The 27,116-nt window shown below is 34.6% G+C and overlaps 1 protein-coding gene across 2 annotated transcripts; it reads left to right on the forward strand.

The window, feature by feature from the left end:
• Nucleotides 1-654: 654 nt before the first annotated feature.
• LOC127837243 (uncharacterized) lies at nucleotides 655-27,116 on the forward strand. Of its 2 annotated transcripts, XM_052364161.1 has the most exons (11): nucleotides 655-705; nucleotides 3,264-3,412; nucleotides 5,909-8,884; nucleotides 9,252-9,365; nucleotides 10,134-10,212; nucleotides 11,807-11,933; nucleotides 12,955-13,080; nucleotides 14,834-14,921; nucleotides 17,286-17,574; nucleotides 18,424-18,438; nucleotides 22,461-27,116. In XM_052364161.1, the coding sequence occupies exons 2-11, from the start codon at nucleotides 3,392-3,394 to the stop codon at nucleotides 25,328-25,330; spliced, it is 6,705 nt and encodes a 2,234-aa protein (XP_052220121.1). In that variant the 5' UTR covers nucleotides 655-705; nucleotides 3,264-3,391; the 3' UTR covers nucleotides 25,331-27,116. The 2 variants fall into 2 exon arrangements, with proteins under 2 accessions (XP_052220121.1, XP_052220122.1); XM_052364162.1 differs by lacking the exon at nucleotides 18,424-18,438.

Consider the following 27,116-nt stretch of genomic DNA (forward strand, 5'->3'; position numbering starts at 1 on the left):
GAATTGTATACTTACAGATGTGTTTTAGTGAAAACACTGCCCTAGTGTTTTTAATTTTTTGAATTGATTGTACATTTTACAAGTATGAGAACAATACTAACCAGTAACCAGATTCACTTCAGAATATAATATATTCCATCTTCAAATTCTCAAAGTAAATTTATGCAAATATGTATTAAAAACCAATGTATCAATTTTGAATTGAGTTTAACACAATTCAATGCTTGTTTTCCTTTCATGTTTTAAAAAATAAATCATCAACGGTCGTGAAACCATAGCCGCTTTTCTTCTTAATATATATTGGCTGCGTTTAAATGTGCGTTTTCCCTACTTCTTCAGATACAGCACTCGTTAAAAATAGAATATTTTGTGCCGGAGAAGATGTTGTGTCATTTATGCGTACATTGGCTAAGCTTAAAGCAGCGTTTTATACCCATCCAATATTGTAGTTGTATATCCTGTAAGAGCATAAGCTTACATATCTTTAGCAAAATTGACATCAATGGGGCTGAACTTATTGATTTAAATTGTTGTAGTGACAGATTTTTGTGTTAACGTTCGTTAACAATTGTCGTAGCTTCAGAAGCGTACACTTTTAATAAATTTTGTTTTTAGTAGCATGTAACCTACAAGAATATTTCTGTAAATGTTACGAAACAACAAATTACCAACACTTATGGCAGCTACCATTTCCGGAAATCAAAAGTATTTTGTTTAACATTTACTTGTTTGCTTACAGAAACCATAATCTGCAATTGTTTTGAAGTGTATTGATTCCATTACATAATAACTTTATCGATCATTCAATTGTTTTGGAAATAGTGACGACTATTGGAAAAAGTTAAAAGTAATTATTGAATGTGTCGAACATCATAACATATTTGTAGTCATTAATGTTGTGACTTTATTCTATTCCACCATCAGGCGTTTACTGTTGACTATAACCCATATGGAAGTAAAGAATAACTAAAGCATCCAAGAAATAAGACAGTCAAGCGCCTGTTGTTTATGTCAAGCTCATGATTAAGGTTTTCAAGGTGTTATTAAATACAGTCGATTGGTGTATAACGGATAGCTAAGGACTTCGAGTCTCATTTCGACGTAAACACCATGCATTCAGTAATTAAACCATTAAACCTAGATAGACACATGTCTAGCCTATTGAAACATGCCTGCGGTTTTAAATTTCCGAAAAAATATTTGTTTACAGCGCGAATTTCATGGTACACTGATTCAGCCATTACCGGATCGCTTAGGTCTTTATCGGATTACATGTGTATCGTGTTATTTCTTGAAATTTGTCACAGCATATGTAAAAGATAATTGCAATATATGTACATTTCCACAAAGGAAATTCATTTCTGCGTTTAATAAGACCAAGTTCACGGAAATCACTCCATAATTGATGAAGTAATGGCTGTTCAAAGCGATGCACCCTCTATTCGGGTCATTTTGAGTTGAATACCTTGTTATATATATAGATTTGATAGTAAAACAATGTTTTCAAAGAAATCGATATTTCGTTATGATTTGATTATTTTTTCATTAAAAATGATAAATTTTCACTAATTAATATCATAGCCATACGCTAACCACATGTGTATTGGACAACTCCAATTGAGTTTATATTTATTTTGAGACAATACCCACATTCCTGAATATGGGTCACCACATGTCCGTTATTCACTAAATCCCGAGTTGCAGCTGTCATGCTTATTTTACATGGTACGCATAAATTTGGTTTCTAAGCATTCTTTCTTTTGTAAAGGACACATAATACTAAAATATTACATCAATAAACATTATGTTTACCAAACAAAATCTGCAAAATTCAAGAAACCATTCGTCTGCACTTTTCCTGTCGTCACAAAAACGGTGCGTACATAACGTGACCTTGTTTTGTTTTTCGAAAAAAGAAACAGTTGTAAACATTGACACACGTCAACAAAAACATGAATCGACTTAACAATGATAGGCTTTTTGTATTCAATTCATAGAAAACTATAAATCTTAACATAAATAAAAGTATTTTGCAAAATACTTTTAACCTATCCGTTACTCACTAAAATCCGCTATACACCAAAGTCCAATCGACTGTAAAGCGGTTTATGGACATTTCATGCCACTGATGTTTGTGTTTAAAGGGTTAGTCGTTTCGTCCAAGTACTAATATATGACCAGATAGGTCAGACAGGCCTCAATTGTAAGTGTTTAATCCTAGAGGGACATTGCATAGTAAATTAAAAAAGTAAATGTTAACATGTGGTTGATTAATGAAAGGGCAAAAATAATGTGAACAGCCTGATTCTAAGAAATAGATTTAGAGTATTTTTCAGTTTGGGAAAATTATTTGCACGTATAAACATACATAATTGAGTTTTATTGATGTATTTTACACAGATTTATTAATATATAATTAAATGTGTTTACCTTTTATTAACATTTGCCTTGTTAACACTCTAAAGGCCACATTTATTGTCCAATCTTAATGAAATTTGGATGGGTTCCAAAATGGTTACATATGCTTGAAAAAGATGACTGCCAAAGGGTGGGGCATTTTTCCTTATATGGCTATATATGGCTATTGTAAAACCTTGCTAACACTCGAGGCCACATTTATTGTCCAATCTTCATGAAACTTGGTCAAAAGATTCATCCTAATAATATTTTGGACCAGTTCCAAAATGATGACAGTTGGTTGAAAAACATGGCCGCCAGGGAGTTTGGCATTTTCCCTTATATGGCTATGGTAAAACCTTGTTAACACTCTAGTTTCCAAAAATGGTCAGGAAAAGGCCTGATATATAAAAGGGTGTCGCTACAAGTGGAAGGTGGTCAAATGGGTGCCCCTGCCATTCTGCTTTAGCTAAATCCTTATACAGCCCTATTTCCAAAATGGTGATACATTGTAAAATGCCAACTTGACTCTTGATGTCTGAAAATTTAGAGTAAAAAAATAATAATTTTAGGTAAAAAAGAGGGTGGCTGGAAAATTTGATTGTTCAATAGTTATTAGAATATCAGTGATCTCATATAAATTTTGCGTAGATTATTTCCTTTCATTAAACCCTACGGCCAGACAATGTGCAGCTTGAAACTTCCATTCTCCTTAATGCGATTCCAAATTCGTATTCTCAAAGAATTGTTATTGATCCATTTTAAGACAGATTGATGCTTTGTACAGAGGGTATGTTGTTGATCAATTATGTTTACAAAATAATACAGTAACAATCATTTAGATTAGAATGTTGTTGTCTTTTCAGAACCTCATTGCGCAGACATGCACCTGAACTGGATTTCTCGTACTTGCCATTGTTCAAACATTTAATTACATGAGCCTTAGAGTTTCACTGTGTTTTCTGCAGTGTTGGTACACTTTCTGTGTACAACCATGAGCTCGAGATTTGAACAGGTTTGTTGTGAACTTAGTCAGGTTGAAAATATGTGTAGGTATGGAATGGAAATATTGGTTTGTGCCTTTAAAAAATTTGATATTCATGTAAGGCATGCTTTAAAAATTGTATTGTGTTTTGATTCGTGCCACTTGGTGATTTTTAGCTTGCAATCAGTATGTTTAGCCTCCACGGATGTTGAAAACAACATTTGTGTATGATTATAGGTGCTACCTAATTTACGGGCAAAAGCTTTTTTGATAACCATGTATTTTTAATAAATAATATTTTACATTATTGCGTTCAAAATAGTATTATTGTTTCAAAAATAAAGTAATGCATCCAAAAAATTCAATCTTCAAACGAGTAACATGTTCCTAGCTTTAAGATCTAGCATCTTATAATTTTGTGTGTTTTATAGCCGCAGGTATTTAAAGCTGGTTCGGTGGCTGCGGTATAGTGGATATGGTGTCTGCTTAGTTACTAGTAACTGGGAGGTTTCTGTATTGATCCCTTAAGTGGGAGCGTTCTTAAGATCACCCTTAAGAAACTAAGTACTGCTCATTGTTGGTTCGGGTACTACTTACATGTAAATGTACCTGGGGTACTCTTAAGTATACTTAAATGTACACCTGGTGCGGAAAATTTACTGAAATGTACCCGGGAATTCTTACGCTAAAGAAGTCATTGTCTATCTTGGGAAAGCCGCTAGCAGAAGCATGTAAATGACATTAGTATATATGTTCAGTACAAATATAAAAAGGTGTGTGGTATTGTGTGGAGATACAAAACGCTTCACATCATTTATTTGCATATAAAGTAATAGTTACACAATCAGTTATACTAAACCACTGTCATCAACTTACAAGAATATTAACGTATATGAAATTCCAAAGTGATGTTTTTTTTGCAAAACTGTGGAATGTTTTTTTTGCAAAACTGGAATCAATGAAGTAACATTTTATTACCTTTTACAAAATAAACTAGAAATGGCGCTGCAGAGCCTGACGTGTATCCCCACGTCGTATGTTTGACCCAGGGGCGTCCGAGGGTTGGTAATGGGGCCATGCTTAGTTGAGATTGACCATAATATTGTCATTTAGAGAAGTTCAGTATCAATTTGAAGTGAATCAGTGTAGAAATGAAGAAATTATAGTAAAATAACCTAAAACAATTAGTGAAAATCTCTGACCGGGCCCCACCCCAACCCCCAAAACTTTTGACCCAGGGGTCAGATCAAAATTCCAAATAGTGCAGGGTCACACATATGCTCATAGCTACTATGTGTGTAAGTTTCAAGGTTCTAGTGCTAATAGTGTAGGAGGAGATAGTGGCCAGGACAGACAGACAGGCAGATAGATGGTCTGGAAACCAAGACTGTCAGTTTTGCTCAATAGAATGGCTGGAGTTGTGTGATGCGGCAGCCCAGCTCTTGCCTTGGCAAACAGCTTCTAAAAACGGAAAACCAACTTAAATCTTAAAATTTGATAAATGATGCAGACAATTTCTAAATGTCCTGTTGTTGTTTTTTTCATTTCGAATCTGGAAGATTTGTTACGAAAAATTTCAGTACGAAAATCCAACAGTATTAGATTTTGTGGTTTTAGGCCTAAACTTTATATAGTGATATGTACACTTTCAGGATATCAGCCAAGTGCGAGCAGACGAGCTGTAAATACGTTGAAAATAAGCTAAAAGACTAAAAAGTTAAATCGGAATATCGTTAAATTTTGTGAATAAATGTATTTCTGATGGATAACAACCACAACTTACCAGAATATGGCTCATGATCCCACGTAAAAGTGCTGTCTGAGAGCGAATGGAAAATGCGTCACGAATTCTGACAAGTTAACAGTAGGGTGTCGTTATTGAAATACCGCGAGAATAATGCGAGAATATAGATGCCAACTATAATGTGTAATAATAATAACAATAAAATAATGAAAAGATCAAAGCAAATAAATTCGAAAGAAATGGAAGATTCAGGCAAAACATTTTAGACGGGTTGTTTTTACTGAAATTGTGTTTGGTAAAGACTGTCACTATATGTAGTGAACCAGTCTATGAGACAGAACATGAAGAAGATGAGTATTCGGGGGAGATAATTGTGTAATCTTAGTTCTGAAACGGTCTAATGTAGCGGAGAAAAACATATACATGTATTGCCAGAATATTAAGTGTGATTTGCTACTCAATTATGATGTCATTTATTTACTTTTTCCTGAGGTATGTTTTTACATGTGATTTAGCACATGTCAACGTGTTTTTGATTTGTTCTCGGTCATAAATAGCATCGCGAAAATATATGTTGCGTGACAAATTTTTTTGAGATGCATCCATAGGTGTAATTTTATGTCTAAATTTCCATATGTATGAACGGTTAACGCCAGCTTCGCAAGCTTTTGCCCTTATAAGTAAAAAATGGTCTACTGTAGATGTGTACTAGCAAAGTTTACTGAAGTATGAATGTTTTACGATTAACAAATGTTCAAATTGTGACATTGATTTTGTTTTAGTTCCTGAAATTTTGCAAGGGTCATTCTCCAAACACAGAAATCCTGAAGCTGGCTAACAAGCGTTTCCTTGAGGCTGACAAGTACTACATTGACTCTGCAGAATTTCTCAGCCTTGTTGATTCCACAGAAAATAAAATTGCCACTGAATCGGCAAGGTTTTTTGTCCATCTTCGGGATTTTCTGACAGTGTTAAAGGATCATAAAGCTGAAAATGTTGAGTGTTCAGTCCATCATTCTGGTTTGGATGGTGGTAATAGTGACAGTGACACTGCATTTGTGTCCACCATTGGTTTGAGTAACAGCCGAATTAGATCTAATTCACGGGATAGTGAAGACAGCAGGAAGCATGATGTTATCTGTAAGGTGGATTTTGGGAAAAAGAGGAATAAATGTGATGAAAGTGACAGTGATACCTCCCTCCATCAAGAAGTTAAGAGGAAAAGATTTGAGAAGAAGAAAAGATTAGAGAAAGATAAAAGAGAAGCTAGTGAAGATGCTGATAATGATAGTTACGTAGCAGAAGAGTTTGGAAACAATGATGTTGAGTATGAAAGTGATGTGGAGGAAGAGTATGGAAACACATGGGTTGACACAGAAAAACCTTGGAGGCAAAATTCTAAAACATATACTCATGCAATTTCAAGAAAAAATGAAATAACCATATTGAGAAAAAAATGTAATGAAGATTTGGAGGAAAATATTTCAAATTATTCATTTGATGCAGATGTTGATGAAGTTGATTCACTTGATGCAGATGTTGATAAAGTTCATTCAGTTGATGCAGATGATAAAGTTGATTCAGTTGATGTAGATGTTGATAAAGTTGATTCACTTGATGAAGATGTTGATACGGTTGATTCCGTTAATTCATGTGTTGATAAAGATCATTTTAATGTTGATGAGTGTCAAGGTTTACAAAATAACACAAATGATGATGTAATTGGGGGACAAACATTTGCAGTTGAGCATACAAATGACAGTAATGATTGTGAAGGTGATGCAGATGTTCACAGCATGAAACGAAATGTTACTGAAAGTGAAGACAAAGAAGTTATTGACTGTGATCAATTAACATCAAGTCCAGTGTCCCTGCCATCATTAAGTCAAGGCTCATTGTGTTCAGAGAATGATATCTCAGACAAACTACCTCCATCACATATTGAACCACGTTTGTCCTTAAAATGTGTTGAAAATCCTGACATAATTACTGATGAACATGCTTTTTTATCTGATAGTAACAATATTCCTGGAACAGACAATGAAAGTGTTTGTTCCGGGATCTCCATAAATTCTATCAAAGAGAATTCATCTTGTTTGGTAGAACTTGAGTTACAAGAAAAAGATGAGGAAGCAGAAAATGTATATAGTTCATCAGATGACGTGTCTTTAAGCAATCATTGTAAAACTTCAAAGAAAGATGTTTTTGAAACTGTTACATTAGAAGAGGAACTTGAACCTGAAGAAACTCAAACAAGTGAAAATTCTAAAGCTCAAAATGTGGACACATTGTCTGAAGAGTCTCCTAGTGAAAGTAACATAGAAAAAGTTTATGAAGAAACAGATATAGTGATTATTGATAGTCAGAGAAATTACTGTTATGTCATGGATCAGGTTAACAAAGATCAGAATAAAATGGCTGTGAAAATTGACATGAAAAACAATTCGGAATCAGAGCAGATTTCTTACCATTCTGAAAACCAAGACATAATAATGCGTTCTGAAGAAATTGGCGGGGAAAACAGAAAAGGAGATGATAGATTAAAAGAAAATAACAAAGGAAGTAACATAGAAGAAAGATTTGAAGTTCTTGAATCAGATGAAGAAAATAAATCTATTGTTATAATTGAAACTCCAAAAGCACTCTCTGACAAGGCTGAAGATGTTATTAAGACAAACAATGCAAAGTGTGAGAAAGAAAATCATAAGGACAATAGTGATGATGAGATTGTTATTGCAAGTGTCGAAAAGGAAGTTATGTCTATAAAAATTAAAAAATCATCTGCTAGGACGGGTCATTGGAAAGTTTTAGACAAAGATCCCTGCACAAGTATGCCTAAATCAGCCAAAAAAAGCCTAAATTTCTATGCTTCATCATCTGATGAGGAAGATCCTGATTATGCTGAAAAGGCAAGAAAGTTTCGTGAAAAACAAAAGAAAAGGTATAAAATAAGTGTTGGAAAGAAGAATAAAAGAACAGGTGAGGCAGAAGCGTCAATTAAAAAGGGAGGTCCTGTCAAAAGACTTGGTTTTGGATTATTTAAGCAAAGAAAAAAGGAACATGACCTTATTCCTTTTGGAAAAGCACAACATAATAATGAAAAAAGGTGTTTGCCAAAGTCACCCAAAAAGTCTCCTGCAAAAAGCCCAGCCCTCTTAATTTTGACTGATAGTGACTCAGATGAATTCAAGGAAATGAATGTAGAACAGCTAAAGAAGAAAGTTGAAAAAAGGCAAGATCAGGAACTAAAAGAAATGTTTAATATTGTAAATGAAGCTGTAATACTAGTGGAGAAAATAGCAATTACAGTTGAAGTGAAAAAAGAAATAGATGTAGATGAAGCTCCTTTGACTGCAGAAGACTTAGATGTCAAAGAAGACCAAGACGAAAAATGTAATTTCAGCTATTCAATCAATACGTCTGATAATAAAGAGGATGATGGTATTGACGATAGTAGACCTTGCAAGGAAAAAAAAAGAGCCAAACTATTTACACTTAGTAAAAGTCCCAATTCAAACAAATCAGTACCAAAAGCATTTGTTGAAGATGATAAAGCTTGGGCCAGTAATGAAGAGTCCGATGAAGATGAAAAGGTTCAAGATACAAATGATGAAGGTGATCAAGAGCATTTGACAATGAAAGATAAAAATGTTGGAAAAACTAACGATGATGAACAACCTGGTCCAAGTGATGGTAATAAAGAACAAGTAAAGAAAGGGTCTTCCAGGCAGATTCGAAAGCTTGAAGCCCTCTTACAGGTAATGAACAAACAATTGATTGGAATAACATATTTCAGAACTTAAAAAATTTAGCACAAGCCTTGGGAGTTGTAAACCTGATCAAATCTACCAACCTATGGTTCTTTTGAGCTTTATTAGCATTAGTCATTACCAGAACCCAATATAACCCATGGCTACCAAAATATCTTACTGGCTAATAGATTCTCAAATTGGCAAGTAAAATGTATGCAAATTATCTTTAAAGTAAAGCATATTTTCACCCTTTCTGAGCTAACATTATGAATACTGTTCATTTTGGCTACTATTTCAGATTTCATAGAGAAAACCCAGCTTTAGATTATATGCATTTCATTTCTGTTTGATGTTATTTCTTAATGTTCTGTAGAATATTCGAGACGAGATAGAGCGGGTTCGGTCTCGAGAGCTCTCCTTGGATGATCTTGAGAGTGAAGTGTCAGATTACCTGCTGGAAGACAAACTGCAGCATAAATTTGTCAAGGTGAGATCAGTGCACGTGCACTAAGTTAGTTTACGGTTAAGTTATGCAAATAATGTTTTTCAGTGGATTCATTCCGTGCAACTACATGTTACCTACCACTACTTTTCAGATGAATGGATATTATTTTGTCCACAAATCCCATATGTTTTTTTAGGTTGATCTTCTTCAGAAAACAATTGACTGATTGATTTTATGAAGAGTTATTATATCCCTGTTATACTACCAAGTTAGATGGGGGTATATTAGAGCAATTTTGGTTGATTTGTCGGTCAATCTGCAATTAATGTTTTACACTTGTGGAGTGAAATTCCTTCTACTTTTTATCAAGCGATTAAAACGTAGATGCGAATGAAACAGTTTCATGTGCAGTGAATAATTTTTTGTGAGTTCAAGTGATTCAATTTAAACTAATAAAATGTCATTACAATCAAGTGTAGATGTGCACCATTACAATCAAGTGTAGATGTGCACCATTACAATCAAGTGTAGATGTGCACATTTTGAACAGACAGTTATTCCTGAGTTATGTGCCTGCCCTTGAACTTTAAAGGAATAAAGATAATAAATGAATAATTGAGACGGGCAAGCTAATCAGGGACAATACCTTCCGCCTACACTGAATTATCAGTACAAACAAACATTTTCATGAAAGGGGGAAGTGTCATCCCTGATAAGCCTGCTCGGACAGCTTAAGATAACTTGGGATGACACTTTACGCACATGGTTTAAGTCAATTTTCCCAGAACAAGGCAAAATCTCTTACTGCAGGTGTACAACAAGCTGTGTGAACTCCACGAGGCCAAGTCATACACAGGCAGACCCACAGAAAAGTACTTCAGATACCAGGGTATGGAAATAGCATTCACCATTTGCCACTCAGAATAGAATGTTGACCTGTATGTGGTCCCTTAGAAAATAAATTTAAATTCAAGAACTTGTTTAATAGATTCAAGTTTTAAGGCTTCATTTCCAACCATATGATACTGATGAGCAGCAACCAGCGTAAAACCTTAACACTTTGCATGCTGGGAAATTTGTCGTCTGCTAAAATGTTGTCTGCTGAATTTCTAAAATTAGCATTTTCTTCGATTTTTTTCAAAGAATATTATCAAAATAGCAAACAGTTTGGATCCTGATGAGACGCCACGTTCTGTGGCGTCTCATCTGGATCCAAACTGTTTGCAAAGGCCTTCAAAATTCGGTTCCCGCACTGAAAGGGTTAACAGCTTGATGGTTACTCAAGTTCATGTTTTATGCTTGTTGCAAGCAGCCGTTTTAACTGTGCTTCTGAGTGGGAAAGGGTTAAAAGATTTGTGCCAAAAGCCATTTAATTCCTTTTACAAAAATCATGGGCATTTAGGATATGTTTTATGATCTTTATTTATGAAGTTTATGATCGTTACACTGATTTTGATATTGCTTTTTCATACAGGTTTGATTTAAAAATGGAAATTTCTTATAAAACACTTGTTCCTAAAATACTGAACTTACCTAAACATAACTGCCAGGCTGTGTTATCACGAATTAAAAACAATCATGGCACTTTGTTTCACCATATTAGCAAAATGAAAATATTGTGTTAATTAAAATATTTTGGCTGTATTTTTAACCAGGTTTTCTGAAGAAAAAAAACTGGTTATTAGATTGGCGAATGTCAGCGGGTGGGCTGACGGAACAAGCTTGTCAGGGCCATAACTATGTCGTTCATTAATTCATTGTGAGATTTTAAAATCATTTGGCACATTTGTTCACCATCATTGGACAGTGTGTTGTGCGAAAGAATTACGTCAATATCTCCAAGATCAAGGTCACACTTTGAGTTCAAAGGTCAAAAATGGCCGTAAATGAGTTTGTCCGGGCCATAACTATGTCTTTCATTGTGAGATTTTAAAATCATTCGGCACATTTGCTCACCATCATTGGATGGTGTCGGGTGAAAGAATTACGTTGATATCTCCAAGGTCAAGGTCACACTTTGCGTTGAAAACCTGGTTTTGTGACAATTTTGTTCCTTGTTTCTTCATAAGACCATATATGGGCCTAAATGATAACTATTTTTAAGTTTTTTTGTTAAATATTACGTATTTAAAGTACCGGTACTAAAATATTACAAGAACACTGTTGCCTGCTTTTTTAATGGCTAGCACATTTTCAAAATGACGGCAAAAATGTAAAGGTAGCAGAAAATAGGGAAATTTTAAAGAGATCATGTGTTCTGTAATCAACAGAAGATCCTTTCAAATAGTCAAGTCATATAAAGCATAAAGAATTTTTATTTATTACGTTATATTTCTTACTATATAAAGTACATTTTGTGCATATTCAAAAATCTCTAGTGCTTGAGATAAATATTTTCCACATACCTTAATACATGTGAAAAAATATACTTTAAGTTACAGTTTATCATTCAATGTTCAGTGCTTTGCTGATATTTTCTCCAGGGACACGGTATGAAGCTGTCAACCGCAAGATCGAAAGATTCGTGAATAAACGGAAGGTTTTCCCGGACTACCATGACATCCGGAACCTTATTGTGAATGTTAACAAGGACAAAAGACTAAACCTCAGGTTTTCATTTTTATTTGTTTAAAAACTAAAGCAATTTAAAAGAACATCATAATTTGTATGGTTAAATATCAGTCAATTCCCAATTCGGTTAAGAGACATACATGTATTCTGTATAAATGAAACGGTTTCTAGACATATGCTGACATACATGTAGCATAATTTTGAATACGTTACAAATAAAATGGCACTATTAAGATGTCATTTTTTTCCAACATATTGTAATAGAAATGCATAACTTAAAATTCTGTATCAGAAATGGAAAATACTTTTATGAATCAGTTATCCCCATGTCAGTCAGATATGGATTGTTTTGACCCAGGGGAATGTAATTAGAATTGTACTTGATTTGTTTTGGTGTTTATTATAGTCCCAACTTTCAGAGACCCATTTGTCACACAAAGTGTTTAAAATGGCGTAGGGCAAATTTAAATGGGATCTTAAATCAGACTCTAATTATAAATGTGAAATGTCAAATTACCACCAGGTCGCCATTGATATGGTGTCCCCTTAGCTACTGTGAGGTCATGGGTTAGGTTCCCACTGTGGTAGCGTTCTTGATCTCCCCTAAAGACACCAAGTACTGGTTATACCCAGGAAATGGAGGTAACCATAAGAGCCTAAATAAACAGTTCAATGCAATCAAGCTTTAATAAATAAAACTTAATTACCTTTAGCTGTGAATTTCTTGTAGTCAAAAATCATGGGTCCATATTTATAAAGCTTCAAAGGAAACCAATAAGTAAATTCATAGAAGTTGGAGGCTATTTGAGGCTATTTGAGGCTATTTTTTGGTTTAGTCATTTTACAGTAAACTGCTTTGAATTAACTAATATTGCATACCTTTGTATGGAGAATTTTTTTGAGATTTCACATAGAAATTTCGCTAAGAAATTTCACTTAAGTATATCTAATTTCTCTTAGGACCTATGACCAACCCCCCCCCCCACATCTTCTACGCTTGCATCTGGTGGACAGATTTGATTGTAATTTTGTAGTCCACGAAGTGTTCATACATTTCCAGGGCTCGAGACATAGATGATCTTGCACGGGAGGCGTTCACCGATGTTGGGAACCAGCTTCAGAAACGCCGCCAGAAGGACTTTGTGTCGTCTTTACATTTTCCTGGGTCAGAGGTTAACCCATATAGGTATTAGCTCTTAAGTCATTATACATGTTGCATGTTCGTATGAATTTTAGATATCATTTTTAGAGGTTACCAGTAATTAGCCTCACTTAACAAAGATAAAGTGTTATTTGGTTTACATTAAAAAACATTGCTTATGTGAAAAGTATTTTGATTCTTAGATGTTCTGACAAATACTTTTGCATTTGATGTGAGAAATTCATGCTTTAAGTTGAACTTTGCTTTGTGCAGAATGAGGACTTTCATTTTGCATTATTTGTTAAGTAGGTTTACAACAATAGTTGTATCCTTTGTTTAATGAATTGGTGAAATCGCATTCAAATAACAGTTTTCTAGTAGTTTCTTGAAAGCAAAATTTTTTTTAAAGTCTATCTATTTCATAATAACACTTTCTCCGAAAGTTTGTGTGTAGTTAGCTTACTTGCTGGCCTAGCTTGGGATTGCACAATTAGTGAAATTCAATCAATCAAAACCTGTTGTTGTTTTTTGGTGTAATATTTATTGTTTTAATTGATGAGAAGAGAGTCTTCTGTCTGTTGTTCTTAGGAAATGTTCTGAAAATTGAAGCCAGTAGTTGATAGATAATGTATGCCCTTTGGTTTTCAGCTCACCTGAGCACAACGTTCTCATGGTGAACGTTTGTGATTGCTTTTGTCCCAGGACTACCTCGTGCTTCGTCCATCTTTCGTCCTCAGCATTTACCTTGTTAACATTCTAGAGGGCACATTTATTTCTAATCTTCATGAAACTTTATCAGAACATGTGTTCCAATGATATATTGGAGGAGTTTGAAAATGGTTCGGGTTGGTTGAAAAACATGGCTTCCAGTGGGCAGTTTTTCTAATATGCTATAGTTAAATCTTGTTAACACTCTAGAAGTCACATTTATTGTCCAATCTTCATGAAACTTGGTCAGAACATGAGTCGAAAATGGATGTGGTCTGTTGAAAAACATGCCTCCATGGAGTGGGGTATTTTTCCTTTTGGCAATAGTTAAACCTTGTTACCTCTCTAGAAGTCACATTCTTAGTCTAATCTTCAGGAAACTTGGTCAGAACATTTGTTCTAAAGATATCTGTGCTGAGTCTAAGAATCGTTTCGGTCGTTTGAAAAACATGGCCGCCTGTAGGCGGGGCATTCTTTATGTGGCTATAGTAAAACCTTGTTAACACTTTAGAAGAGAAATGTACAGTCCAATATTTATGAAACTTGGTCAGAACATATGTGTGAACAATTGTTAAGCTTAGTTGAAAATAGTTATTGATGGTCGAAAAACATGGCTGCCAACAGCCCGGGCACTTTTCCTACTATGGCATAGTGAAACCTTCTTAATTGTCTAGTGGACCAATTTTTAGTCCAATCTTAATAAAAACTAAGTCAGAACACTTGTTATATTGACTTCTCAGTCGAGTTCGAAAATTCTCCTGGTTGGTTGAAAAACATGGCCACTGGGGGAAGGTCATTTTCTCTTTTAGAGGCTGAGCTATAGTGAAAACTTGTTAAAGCTTTATTAGTCACATTTATTGGCCAATCTTCATGAAACTTTTTCAAAACATTTGCCCAAATGCAATCGCGGCTGATATTGAATCTTGGCCATGTGAGCCCAAAGGTCGAGAGGTCAAATTAAAAAACATGATAATACTTTTCCAGTCTCTTTTTTTGTCCAATGTTCAGGAATCAGCTCGCACTTTTTCAGAATAATCTAGTTCTTTTGGGTCTCAGGCCTCCCATAATAGTATAACTGATCTTATTACAGTACGTATGACGATCCAGCCTTGTTTGATCCCGACCTGAAGAAGAAACTAGACCACAATAAGAAGACTGGGAAAACCAAAATGGACCAGGTATTGTATATACAGATTTATATTCCAAAAAAACAAACTCTGTGTGGTTGCCATGATGTTGTGGATTTAGTATCAGTCTTATATGCCCAGTTTATGGAAATTCTGGCCTTTCCATTGATATCCTACTTTGTGTATTGGCCCGCCATAAACCCATTTATGCCTAGCGTCCTGAAAAAAGGACATTGCAAACAGCGGCGTCTCATCTGGGTCTGCGCTGTTTGCTTAAAGGAATTTATGTAAGAAATATTCTAAATATAGAAATAAATATACTTGGCATCCCTAATTTTGGAAATAAATTGATCCAATTAAGAAGGATGGGAGAGTCCACTAGGCATTAATGGGTTAAACCTTTTGTCCCTGGCTGCAATCTTTTCTATAAGCAGATTAGGCTATTATTGAACACAATGTTTAAATCTCGGCTGTTTACAATACCCCTGATATTTGTTTGGGGAGGGAGGGGCAGGGATGTTAAGTCAAGAAGATTAGGCTCGGCTTTACAGAGAAAGGGGCCACAAGTTTGATCCATTTTCAGGTTTTGTTCTTTGCAAGATCTTTGCAAAGGCACTTAGCACTGGTTCTTTACAGGAGCACAACTCAGCAAGGACTCTGTATGCCTTACCATTTTGATGCAATGAAGAGAAAAAAATATTTTTAAGATTTTATCTTTGCAGTATAGGAAAACATATCAGATATAGTATAGAAATGATTGCACTTGTTTTTTTTGTTCAGATTTAATATTTATGCCCCCCTTCGAAGAAGAGAGGGTATATTGTTTTGCTCATGTCGGTCCGTATGTCCGTCAGTCCACCAGATGGTTTCCGGATGATAACTCAAGAACGCTTATGCCTAGGATCATGAAACTTAATAGGTACATTGATCATGACTCGCAGATGACCCCTAATGATTTTCAGGTCACTAGGTTAAAGGTCAAGGTCACGGTGACTCAACTTAGAAAAATGGTTTCCGGATGATAGCTCAAGAACGCTTACACCTAGGATCATGAAACTTCATAGGTACATTGATCATGACTCGCAGATGACCCCTATTGACTTTCAGGTCACAAGGTCAAAGGTCACGGTGACTTGACACAGTAAAATGGTTTCCGGATGATAACACAAGAAAGCTTACGCCTAGAATCATGAAACTTCAGAGGTACATTGATCATGACTCGCAGATGACCCCTATTGATTTTCAGGTCACTAGGTCAAACGTCAAGGTCACATAGCCAAAAAACTTATTCACACAATGGCTGCCACTACAACGGACAGCCCATATGGGGGGGGGCATGCATGGTTTACAAACAGCCCTTGTTGGTTAAAGTTTTCTTATTTAATACATGTCATTCAATTAGTCATAGTGGTGCCAGTTATTTGATGTTGAAATAAAAAGATTATTAATTTGATCCTCACTATAAATAGTATTGTTTTTATACAACAAAATTCTAAGAAGTTTGTACTGTACTTGATGCCATATAAAAATGAACTTTGATTTCAACATGAAACTTCATGGGGTGTATACATATGATTAGGGAGAAATTAAATTAACAAGAACCCTACTTTTTCTTTAATAAGAGTTAGCACCCTAAACTTTCAGGGCTGTATCTGAGATATTATTGCAGATTTCAACATGAAACTTCATTTGTGTATAGATATCAATAAGGTTAAGTGCCATAAACAAGAATTAGACCCTACACTTTCTTTAATAATAGTTAGTGCCCTTGGTTGTTATTGTAGAATGTAAATTTTCACTGCATATCTCATTTAAGATACAATATTTCAACATGAAAATTTCATAGATGTGTGCCATACTCAAGAACCATAACCTTGCTCTTTCTAAAATAAGAGTAATTATCTTTTGTTGTTTTTGTATGATATAACTACAAAAAGTGTAGAAAGTGCGAATGGGCACAACACTTCAATAAATATTTTCTTATAATAAACCAATCAATATACAAAATTTATTTCAACAAATTTGCATTTTTATGCCCCCGGTAGGGTGGCATATAGCAGTTGAACTGTCCGTCAGTATGTCAGTCAGTATGTCAGTCTGTCTGACTGTCCGAAAAAAACACTAACGTTGGCCATAGCTTTTGCAATATTGAACGTAGCAACTTGATATTTGGCGTGCATGTGTATCTCATAGAGCTGCACATTTTGAGTGGTGAAAGTTCAAGGTCAAGGTCATCCTTCAAGGTCAAAGGTAAAAAAAATTATTATTTCAAAGCGGCGCAATAGGGGGCATTGTGTTTCTGATGAACACATCTCTTGTTCATTTAAAAAATTGTTACAAAGAATGTTTTTCTTAAAATTTCTATTTATATTTGGTTGGCACACAGTTTAATGCTAATTTTGTTTCCTTTGTCAGGTTGTGGAGAAATATGCCCATCTACAATATGAGGTTGGGGATAAGACTGATAATGAAGGTGATGATGATGAGGAGGAATCGGAGGGTGTGGTTGACCTAGAAGAACCCATCCCGGGGGTAGACTGCTCCGATAACGAGGGCGATAGCAGGGATGGGCTCCCTTTTGTGCCTGGAATTTCTTCAGAATCTACTATGAAGCATGTTGATCAAGATCAGCAGAAATATGGGATAGATATCTGCATTACTGCTGGCAAGGGTGTGAAGCAAGGAAGTCCATCTTTAGAAATAGGTGAATAATCAGAATAATCTTTTGTTATCTTGAAATGTAAAAAAAAACATTGAAAACTATGCATTTTGCTTTGTGGGATTGATTCTTACGGGTATGTTTGTCTGCAGTATGAAGCAGTCAGGTGCAGAAAAATTTCTCCCGATCCGTATGTTTTTTTGAAAAGCTATTTCATGCTGCAGCATGTTGGATGTGAACATTTTCTATAATTCCTTGAGTGTTTACCCTTTTGGAACATCAATTCCTTGTATTTGCTTTGCATTTACTGCTTTAAGATTCTTTACAGTGGGAATGTGTTGTTGGTATGTTCTTTTTTAAGGGGGGTCTACATGTACTTTCTCATACGATTGGACATGGCTGTAATTTTGAGTAAGAAATTAATTTACTTGTATCTCCTCCCCCCCCCCCCCCCCCCCCATCTTTAAGTAAAATTTAACAAAAGTTATCTTCTCGTTTTCAACTAAGACTTTCAACATAACAGCATGATTACCGGTATTAATAATTTAGGAAACAAATTACAAAGCAAATGAACCCTTTATAAGAATAAAAATTTGATAATATGCTGCATACTAGTATACTATTATTATGATAGTTGCATTGTGTTGTATGCATCGTCCGTATTTTGATAAAATTCTAGATTTTGAATAGCTGCAAGGTGTCAATTACTGTGTTTGTTAAGTTTTAATTTAAACTAGGGAGTAATTTTCTAACATACCTTAAAACTATATTTAAATGAATAAAGTAAATTCATACAGTTTGAATTAAAAAAAAGCACAAAAGCAGCCCTTTGGTAGCTATAACATCGTAAAAGTTAAAGTTTTATTGCTAAATATCTGTTATTTCCTGTTGCAGAAAAACAGAAGCCAGGTACACGTACTATACTGTATAGAGAGATTTAATCATTTCACGTTTCTAGTTTACCTTTGTTTAGTGTTTGTGTCTTCTTTTAATTTTATAATCCGTCTTATTGCTAGATCTATGGGTTGCTTTGATATTCATACACTTCACATGCTTATCATTGACATCCTGTTACCCTTTGTGTTTTATTCTATCACTGTAACTAATAATTGTTACTATATGCACATTGTATACGTGAAATCTTCTGGCTGTTTTATGGTCTCATGGTTATAATTAGATAATTCAATACAGCTTTATCTCAGTGTTTAATCTTTTGGGAGTATAATAGTCTCATCAGGATAGTTAACCCTTTGCATGCTGGGATATTTGTCGTCTGCTAAAAATGCAGTCTGCTGAATTTCAAAAATTAGCATTTTCTTCGATTTTTTTCAAAGAATACTATCAGGATAGCAAACAGTTTGGATCCTGATGAGACGCCACGTTCTGTGGCGTCTCATCTGGATCCATACTGTTTGCAAAGGCTTTCAAAATTCGGTTCCAGCACTGTAAGAGTTAAATAGTTACATTCAGGTAAAACACTAAATTTACAACATCTTGATGTTTTATTATGACATCACTGCAAAATGACATATTTATATGGGTCAATATAAAATATGGGTTTTATATTTTCCAATTTTAGTCCTATCATTCTCAATTTGTAAAGAAATAAATGTTTGTGATCCTTTAAGCAGGTAAAAAAACAGTTTGCTCCTAAATAGTACTAATTAAATCGAGTTTAGAGGCTCTTGTTTAAAACAACTGTATCTGTGTACGATTTCTATATCGGAAATAACGGTGTAATTATAACGTATCTGTTTGTGCTTCACTGTGTAAAACACTCGACACAATATTTAATCAGTTTTCTGTTGTTTAACAAGCTGCTGCAATCTATGATTGAGATTTTATTTGACTCCTCTGGCATAAATAATTACAAATCTTTTTAGGTCATGGTTAGCTTTTATGATTGCCTTTTGTCCCTCATCCGTCTTTAAAATTTGGCTTATGAACACTTAGTGGGTTGCATTTATTGTCAATCTTGGTTAAATGTTTGTCCTAATGATATCAAGGTAGACATCAAAACTATACCATGAAGCGTAAAAAGCAACGTCACTTGGTAAAATGAAAGAAAAGGCTTGAGAACAATGTAGAGGCCACAATTATTGCCCAATCATCATGATACTTGGTCCGAACTTTTGTATCAATGATGTCTCAACTTCGTTTAAATCTATATCATGTTAGGTCAAGTAATAGGTTGTTCAAATTGAATACAAAGCTTGTGAACAGAATGTGTAGAGCAACATTTATTACCAATCTTAATTAACTTCAGACTATTTGTCCCAATTATGCCTAGGCTGAGTTCGAAAGTTGCTGAAGCGGGGTCAACCGCTAGGTAACTAGGTCAATTCAACTAAAAATCTTGACGACACATTATGGACCACATGTGCCCAATCTCTATGAAACTTGGTCAGAATATATATAACAAAAACATGGTCAGAACATTTATTTTAATGATATCTTAAGGTCATAGCTATTGTTAAATTTATGCTCTATTGAGGACAGTGTAAAACAAGTTTTGTTCTATTGAGGACAGTGTAAAACAAGTTTTGTTCTATTGAGGACAGTTTAATTATTATGCATATTTAGTTTTAAATGTGAACGTATTCCATACTGGAGAAATGCTTAGCTATTGCACCAATTTTGTCATAATGACAATTTTTACTTTCCCGAGCATTCTTTTTCATAAATAATGCACACAACAAATTATCAGAATTGAAATAAAACCTTAAGGTTTAGGGTTTTTTCCCCAATTTGTTTTTGAAGCACATGTTGAACTGCTTTTGTGGGATTAAATATTTTTTGTGTTGACACTTAACAAAGGTATTGATCAAATTTTGCTTATTTATCTCGTAAATTTATTTAAAAAAATAGCATAAACAGTACTGGAAATATAAGGATACGAAGGTCAAAAAAATGTAGCCTTGCTCTGTGAAAACCGGGCATCATGCATTTGTGTAAAGTATCGTCCCTGATTAGTCTGTCCAGTCTGCACAGCCTCATTAAGGTCAACACTTTCGGCTTCCATGGAGTTATTCTTATAAAGTCTCATCTAAATGAACAGCCGCAAAGTGTCATCTTTTGATTTGGCTGTGCAGGCTGAATTGGCTTTTCTGGGAAGACACTTTCTGCACATGCATGACTCCCTGTTTTTCCTAGAACACGGCAAAATTACATGTTAATGGTGGAATGTGGGACTTTTGTGTGTGTATTAAAGATCTATAGCAGAAATATCAGATACACTACATTACAGTATCACATTGAGTGTTTGATCAATGTAAGATATGTAATTATTCGATTCACTCCCTTTGTATCCTGCTTATCGAATCAAAAGTATCACATACATTCTTTAAAGACTGTCTTTATTTATTTGTTTGCAGTTCAGGTAATATGACTTTCCTGTAAATATTTTTTTGTACGTATTAAACCTCCTTTTGTGTTTTTTAAATTGCCCCTACATATGTTGGAAGGTATTTAGCAATGAGTCATTGTTTGTTTGCGTTCGTTATTCCTTCCATACGAGGTTGGCCCAAAATTACTAATTTCGTACTATATCAATAATGATTCCTACCAAACTTTTATACTTTAATGGATTATGTCATTGAACACTCAACACTAGCACTTCGCCTGAACTTATTTATATCTTACAATTGACCTACTTTCTGAATAAGTCAGAAGGTGGATATCGTTGGCTAGCCCAAAATGACATTTTGTCTAACACCCATATCATCACCTTAATTCTTTTTGACGATGACATTCATCTACTTGTAAACTTGGGACTTATTCAAAAGGTTCCTATTTTGGTTTATCCTAAACAATGCGTTTAGTCTAATATCTGTACCAATGGATTCAAAGTTTTCCTTAAATGGTTGTTATCTATATGTATAAAAATTCTCAATACACCGCATCCCCTCACCTCATTTTGACATTGAAATTGAATTAATTTTGGACTTAGACTAATTAAAATGGGCCAATAAATCAATTTTAACAATGCTTTCAGTTGGCACCAATATGTTTATTGAATAAAGCATCTTTTTTTATAAAGTTACTAGCAAACTACTTTTAGTGTGTTATTTGTTTATCACCCATCATTATTGTTGTGATTTTATATTTTAAGTTGATTGTCGTTACTCAAAAGTTTGTTTCTATTAATTGTGTATGTTCCCAAGGGGATACATATAGTAATCGCATTATATGTCCTTCTGTCTTTCGTTTGTCATAGGGTCCATCATTCTGTCCCACATCTTGTGCCGAATATAACTCGGGAAGTTGTAAAAAAATTCAAATAAATTTAATTTAATGTTAGAGGACATCGAGTGAAAGTGCAACATGGGATGACCCTAACTCTTAACTTCAGGATTTACAGAGTTATTGCCCTTTTATTGATTCTCTTGTGCAGAGAATAACTAAAAGTTGTTAATGTATTTAATTAAAAGTTGTGCATCAATATAGGACAATATAGAGTATAAGAACCGCAACTCCTTTGAAAGTATTGTTTGAGTTATTTCCCTTTGCATATTTGTTTGTATAGTTCTGTCTATGTAGTGAACATAACTCAGCAATTATGGAAGGGATGCTCATTAAACTTTATGTCAATATATGGTGCTTGAAGGGGAAGTGCACAGTGCAAGAATGATTACTCCCTTTAGGCCTAACATGTTGTTTTCCCATTCTTTATATGTACAAAAAGATCACACATTTGCCTCAGGACAATTCTTCAGGGGTATTCGGCACATACAGCGACAGCACTTGTTTCATTTCATAAAGATACATACCACTGATGGTATAGTAATAAAAATGTTTGCATGAAATTAATGTTTATCTAAAATAGTATAAACACAAATGGGTTTACATAGTTATTATTTCCTCTGTGTTGGTTAAAAAAAATATCACATTTGAAATTATAATGCAACTGGCATATTTTCCTTCAATTTCAGAGAATTTAGAGAGTGGAGAGACCAAGTCCTTCCGAAAGCAGTCGCAAAAGTCCACAGTTGAAGATAAGCAAATGGATTATTTCAGTGAGAATCTGGGACTGAAGAGAAAAGCTGATGTGCTGGAACTGAATCTCGATGAAGATAATGATGCCAAGAGAGTGAAGCTTGATATGGTGGGTGGGACTCTATCTGAACTTGACATTGGAAAAAACCCAGATGTTGTTGATGATGCTAAGATTGCCGCTGAAAAAAGTAAAAGCTCAATTTTGGAAATTCATAGTGAAGATGAAGGTGACAGCGAAGATTTTGCATTTGAGGTCATTGAAAACAGTGATTGTGAAGCGATTGAAAGTTATGAAGACACTAGTTCACCTGTAAATGAAAAGAATGTCCAAAAAGAAAGTGATTGGACTGATATTATCAAAGCAACATCGTCAATGGCCAGTGAGGATACACACGAGGAAAGCAATTCTGAAAATATCAAAAAAGAAAAGGATTTTCTTAGATTAGAAAGTGTGGAAATATTGCCTGATAAAATTGATTTGCATGACAACATTGGTAATTCTTGTGAGCTGAACAAAGTTGACATTGATCTCAAAGGTGACAAAAACCAAGTGCACGTAGAAAAAACTGTTATTCTACAGACAGAGGACATGAAAACAAATATGGATAAAACCTCAGATGACACCGGTGCAGTTGAAAGTGTTACAAAAGGGTCTAAAATTGAAAATAAGAGTAAAGCATCTCATGGAATTGTGTCTGAGAAAGAAAGTGCAATACCAAAATCCAAGCCAGAGGTAAATATTATTGGTGAAATTGATTTAACAGATGACACTGATGTTATTGCAATACCTTCAGATGATGAAGACACCATTCATAATACTAACAATCCTATGAAGATCAAAATTGTTTCAGCATGTTCTATTAAGAGTAAAAATATTGCAGGGGTAAAAGATGCAACGAACGTAATGACCAAAAGTAAAATGAAAACACCAAGGAAGTCAAGAAGTGTGAATGTGCCACAGTTTCAAAATTCAGCAATTGAAAACTTGAATAGAGTCATGAAGGAAAAGTGGCATGAAGAACCTTGCAAACAAACACTTAATAAAGCATTAGTAAATAGTAAACATTATATAAATTCGTCTAGTAATGTCTCAAACCAATTGACGAAACTACAAAACAATATGAGTAAATCGCCAAACTTGGCCTTCCAATGCCAGGGGTCAAAATTTAAAGGTCAGGTTCAAACATCTACACCAGAAGGTCTGCATACAACTGTCCCAGTTCATAATTTGCTTCCTTCTGGTTGTAATGTTTCACCTGTTAAAGGCCAGATTTCAAGTCTTCAGAGTCAAATATTGGCTCTAAATGGTCAAAAATCACCATTTCCGATCTCAAAATTCCAAGGTCAAAGGTTTCCTTTGAAAGGTCAAGGGTTGCCACTAAAAGATCAAGCCTCACCGTTGATACATATTAGGCCTGTTGGATCACAGGTGTCAACAACGAAATTTTCGTGGGAAACAACTAAAATCAGCCCATCTGCTGCGTCTACCATGATTGCAAATACGATAATGCAGAAAAACGCGAGCCTTAAGTCCAGACATCAAGTCGATATCGAGAACAAAGCTGCCTTGTGCAAGAAATCCAATTTGAGCGCTCCTCTGCAGGGAGCAAAGCCACTAGGCTTTACTGGTAACCCAGTAAATACGTTTAGTGCTAACCAGAAAGTGACTCCTCAATTGGGTGTAAGAGGCAGTGTTCCTCATGGCATGGGCAGGCAACAAAACAGAAACGGAATGAAGACTGCAACCAACTCAGTGGTTGGAAGTGGTAACAATCACGGGTCGCGTGTTTTAGCTCCAGCCCAGCAACCATTCAAAACAGCAAAACCTGTTTCAAAATTCAACATTCCACTGAAACCGTTGGTGCCTGATGTTATATTGATAGATGCTGATGACAAATCTGTGACAATAGATGCACTGGATGACGTTGTTGTTGTCTCGGACTCGTCAATCAGCAATTCTAATTTGGAAGAACCATCTGTAACCAATTGCAAAAGAGCAATAAACTCAAAATCAGACAGCATTAAATTGAAAAAGAATAACAGTGGGAAAGACACTGTTGTGCAATTAAAGGTAGATGATATAAACGCATCTGACCAATCAAAAAAAGGAACTGAAAATGAGACCCAGGGGTCTTGCCAGACAGAAAGAGATTCTCTGGAAAGTGTTGCGGATATATATAATGATATAAAAAGTCCACCTGTACAGGAGACTGACTTTGTTGTTGAGCTTAACGTTGAATTTGACGAATCGGATTCGGACAGTGAGAGTTTATTAGATAAAGAAATAAAGACAGAAAATGTAGATAATGAAACTCTGGGAGGTATCTCTTCAGTTTGTTTGGAGCAGACAAAATATGTTAATGATGAGAGAACTACACAAGTTTTAAATCATCAATCAGTGAAATGTTTAGATGTTGATATTTCAAAAAAAGTACGCTTTACGTCACCGAGTGACAAACTGTGTGATAACTCTACAAATTATTATGGGATTGAAGAAATATCGAGTACTTCATATGACATAGACCATGTTCGCCAAAGAAAAATGAAGTCTGACAAAATATTACAGAATGTTAAAGTTAAGAAAACTATTGACACAAAAATAAAATCACAACCTTTGCAAACCTTCACAGCAAACAAAGGTTCACCAATTTCTAAGAAAGTCAAAAGGTCGAATTGCTTGTGGAGCGATGATGAAAATGCAGGTATTATTGAAAGTTACCAAGAACCGGACTCGACTCCGTATTCTTTGGAAGAAAACACAATCTCGTCCAGTGGTCATGTGATTGTTCTCTCGGATTCTGAGTGATTAAAATGTAATGCCAACCTTAGCACGTATTCGCCAAACTAATCTTTTGTATTGAAATTGAGGTCATCAGGTCAATGTCGTTGGGGATTGAATGATGCAATTTGTGTTCTGGTAATATATTGAGCATTCGTGGGATCATATTTAATAGTATAATAAAATGTTTCACTTATGTAACTCCACATGAATACAAAACATTATTTATTAAGGTTCGTTAGTATGGCATTAGCATCTTTCATAGCGTCATAATTAAAAAAACGTGTAGTTTTACAATCTTGAGTAAGTATATTCAGTACATATAATTCTTCTTACGTGTTGTTGAACATTTGGAATTTTTTAGGGAACCATTAGTTTTAAATGGATTTGTTTGTATTCAAAGAAACATTGTCATAACTTTAAAAACGTATGTGTACATCATTATATAATTATGTAACCAAACAAGCGAATAAGAAATGATTACCAATGACCATGATGAAAATTAGAGTAAGGTGTCGTTTATCATAATTATGAGTAAAAGAACAAGCGTCAGTATCTCATTTCATTGGTAACTCGTTTGTAAAACCATTGCTATTTTAAATGATATTTTTATGATATTTTCAAAAATAAGAAAATTTACACAGGTCCCTGTAATAGAAATCCTATTTGCATGGGTCTGCACATGCTAGCGCTTCCAGTTTATTAAAATAATGTTAAATAATGTTAGCAAGTTAAATGATGCTTATATACAATTTTACAATTCTTTTCATGTTTCATTTGTTTTCACCTAGTTCAAATTGACGATAAAAATTGTGAATAAATTGAAACCTATGTCTATTATCCGCTCACCTTACAAAGCAGGTTTTTGTTCGGCAGGATTTTGTGGAAATCGTGTTTATTATGTGTTATTTTTGCAGCATTTTATTTGTAATTTGTACAAAGTAATGGTGCGTTTTTTGTACCTGAACAATGCTTGTCATTTGAAAATACGGGGCATGTCTTTCAAACTGTAAGACTTATGTGTAATGTATATATGAGGGCATCTTTTATAAATACCGCTATTTTTGGAATTGTGAATAAAATACCTGTGTCAGTACTATATATTTTAGTATGATACGTGTCACCTCTCAGTATATTATGTTTTTGTTTGAGTGAATGATTCTGTTGTGTTATTGCATTGTTTTGAAATTCAAAGCATGATTTATTCAAAATCGTGGTTCATGTACGGGAACACTACTGGTTGGTTATTTAGTGTAATTTATTCAGTTCCAATTTGTTGCATTTTATTTATCATACCCGAACGCTGATATCGACCTGAAACAGAGGGGCCTGATATAAGTGTTTATCTGGTCAGTAGTTGTTTATTACAGCCAATGTTTGGAGACACCCTACATTACTCGGAATCAACTATGAATTCATCGTTTTCGTTAGAAATAAATCTGATTCAGCAAAAAATAATTTTATAACAACCTTTCGAGTTTCATGCATTGTTCTTTATTCTTTAAATACTAGTTTGAATACATAATTATTGTCTTAATCTTGCACAATTCTTATATTAACTAGACATGATCAATTGCAACTTCCGTGCAGGAGCTTTGCGACAGAATTCTGTCAGTGACCAGTTCTTTTAAGCAATTGCATTAGTATCCTTCGGGCACATTGCTGATCGATAATTAATTGACAACAAAGCCAACGATTCCATCGGAAATAATATTGTTTTTAGCGGCATGAGTGATTTTGAAAGAAATTTGGATATGTCTATGTTATATCTGTATGTATATTATCGTATGACAATAAACAATACAATACATAT

This window comes from Dreissena polymorpha, chromosome 7 (genome assembly GCF_020536995.1).
Source record: "Dreissena polymorpha isolate Duluth1 chromosome 7, UMN_Dpol_1.0, whole genome shotgun sequence".
Taxonomy (NCBI): domain Eukaryota; kingdom Metazoa; phylum Mollusca; class Bivalvia; order Myida; family Dreissenidae; genus Dreissena; species Dreissena polymorpha.

Bases quoted from the DNA above. Each gene is read 5' to 3' on its own strand.
- LOC127837243 (XM_052364161.1), top strand. From the start codon at position 3,392: ATGAGCTCGAGATTTGAACAG. The intron at 10,213-11,806 runs GTATGGAAATAG...TATTTTCTCCAG, and splicing joins AAAGTACTTCAGATACCAGG to GGACACGGTATGAAGCTGTC. The intron at 11,934-12,954 runs GTTTTCATTTTT...ATACATTTCCAG, and splicing joins GACAAAAGACTAAACCTCAG to GGCTCGAGACATAGATGATC.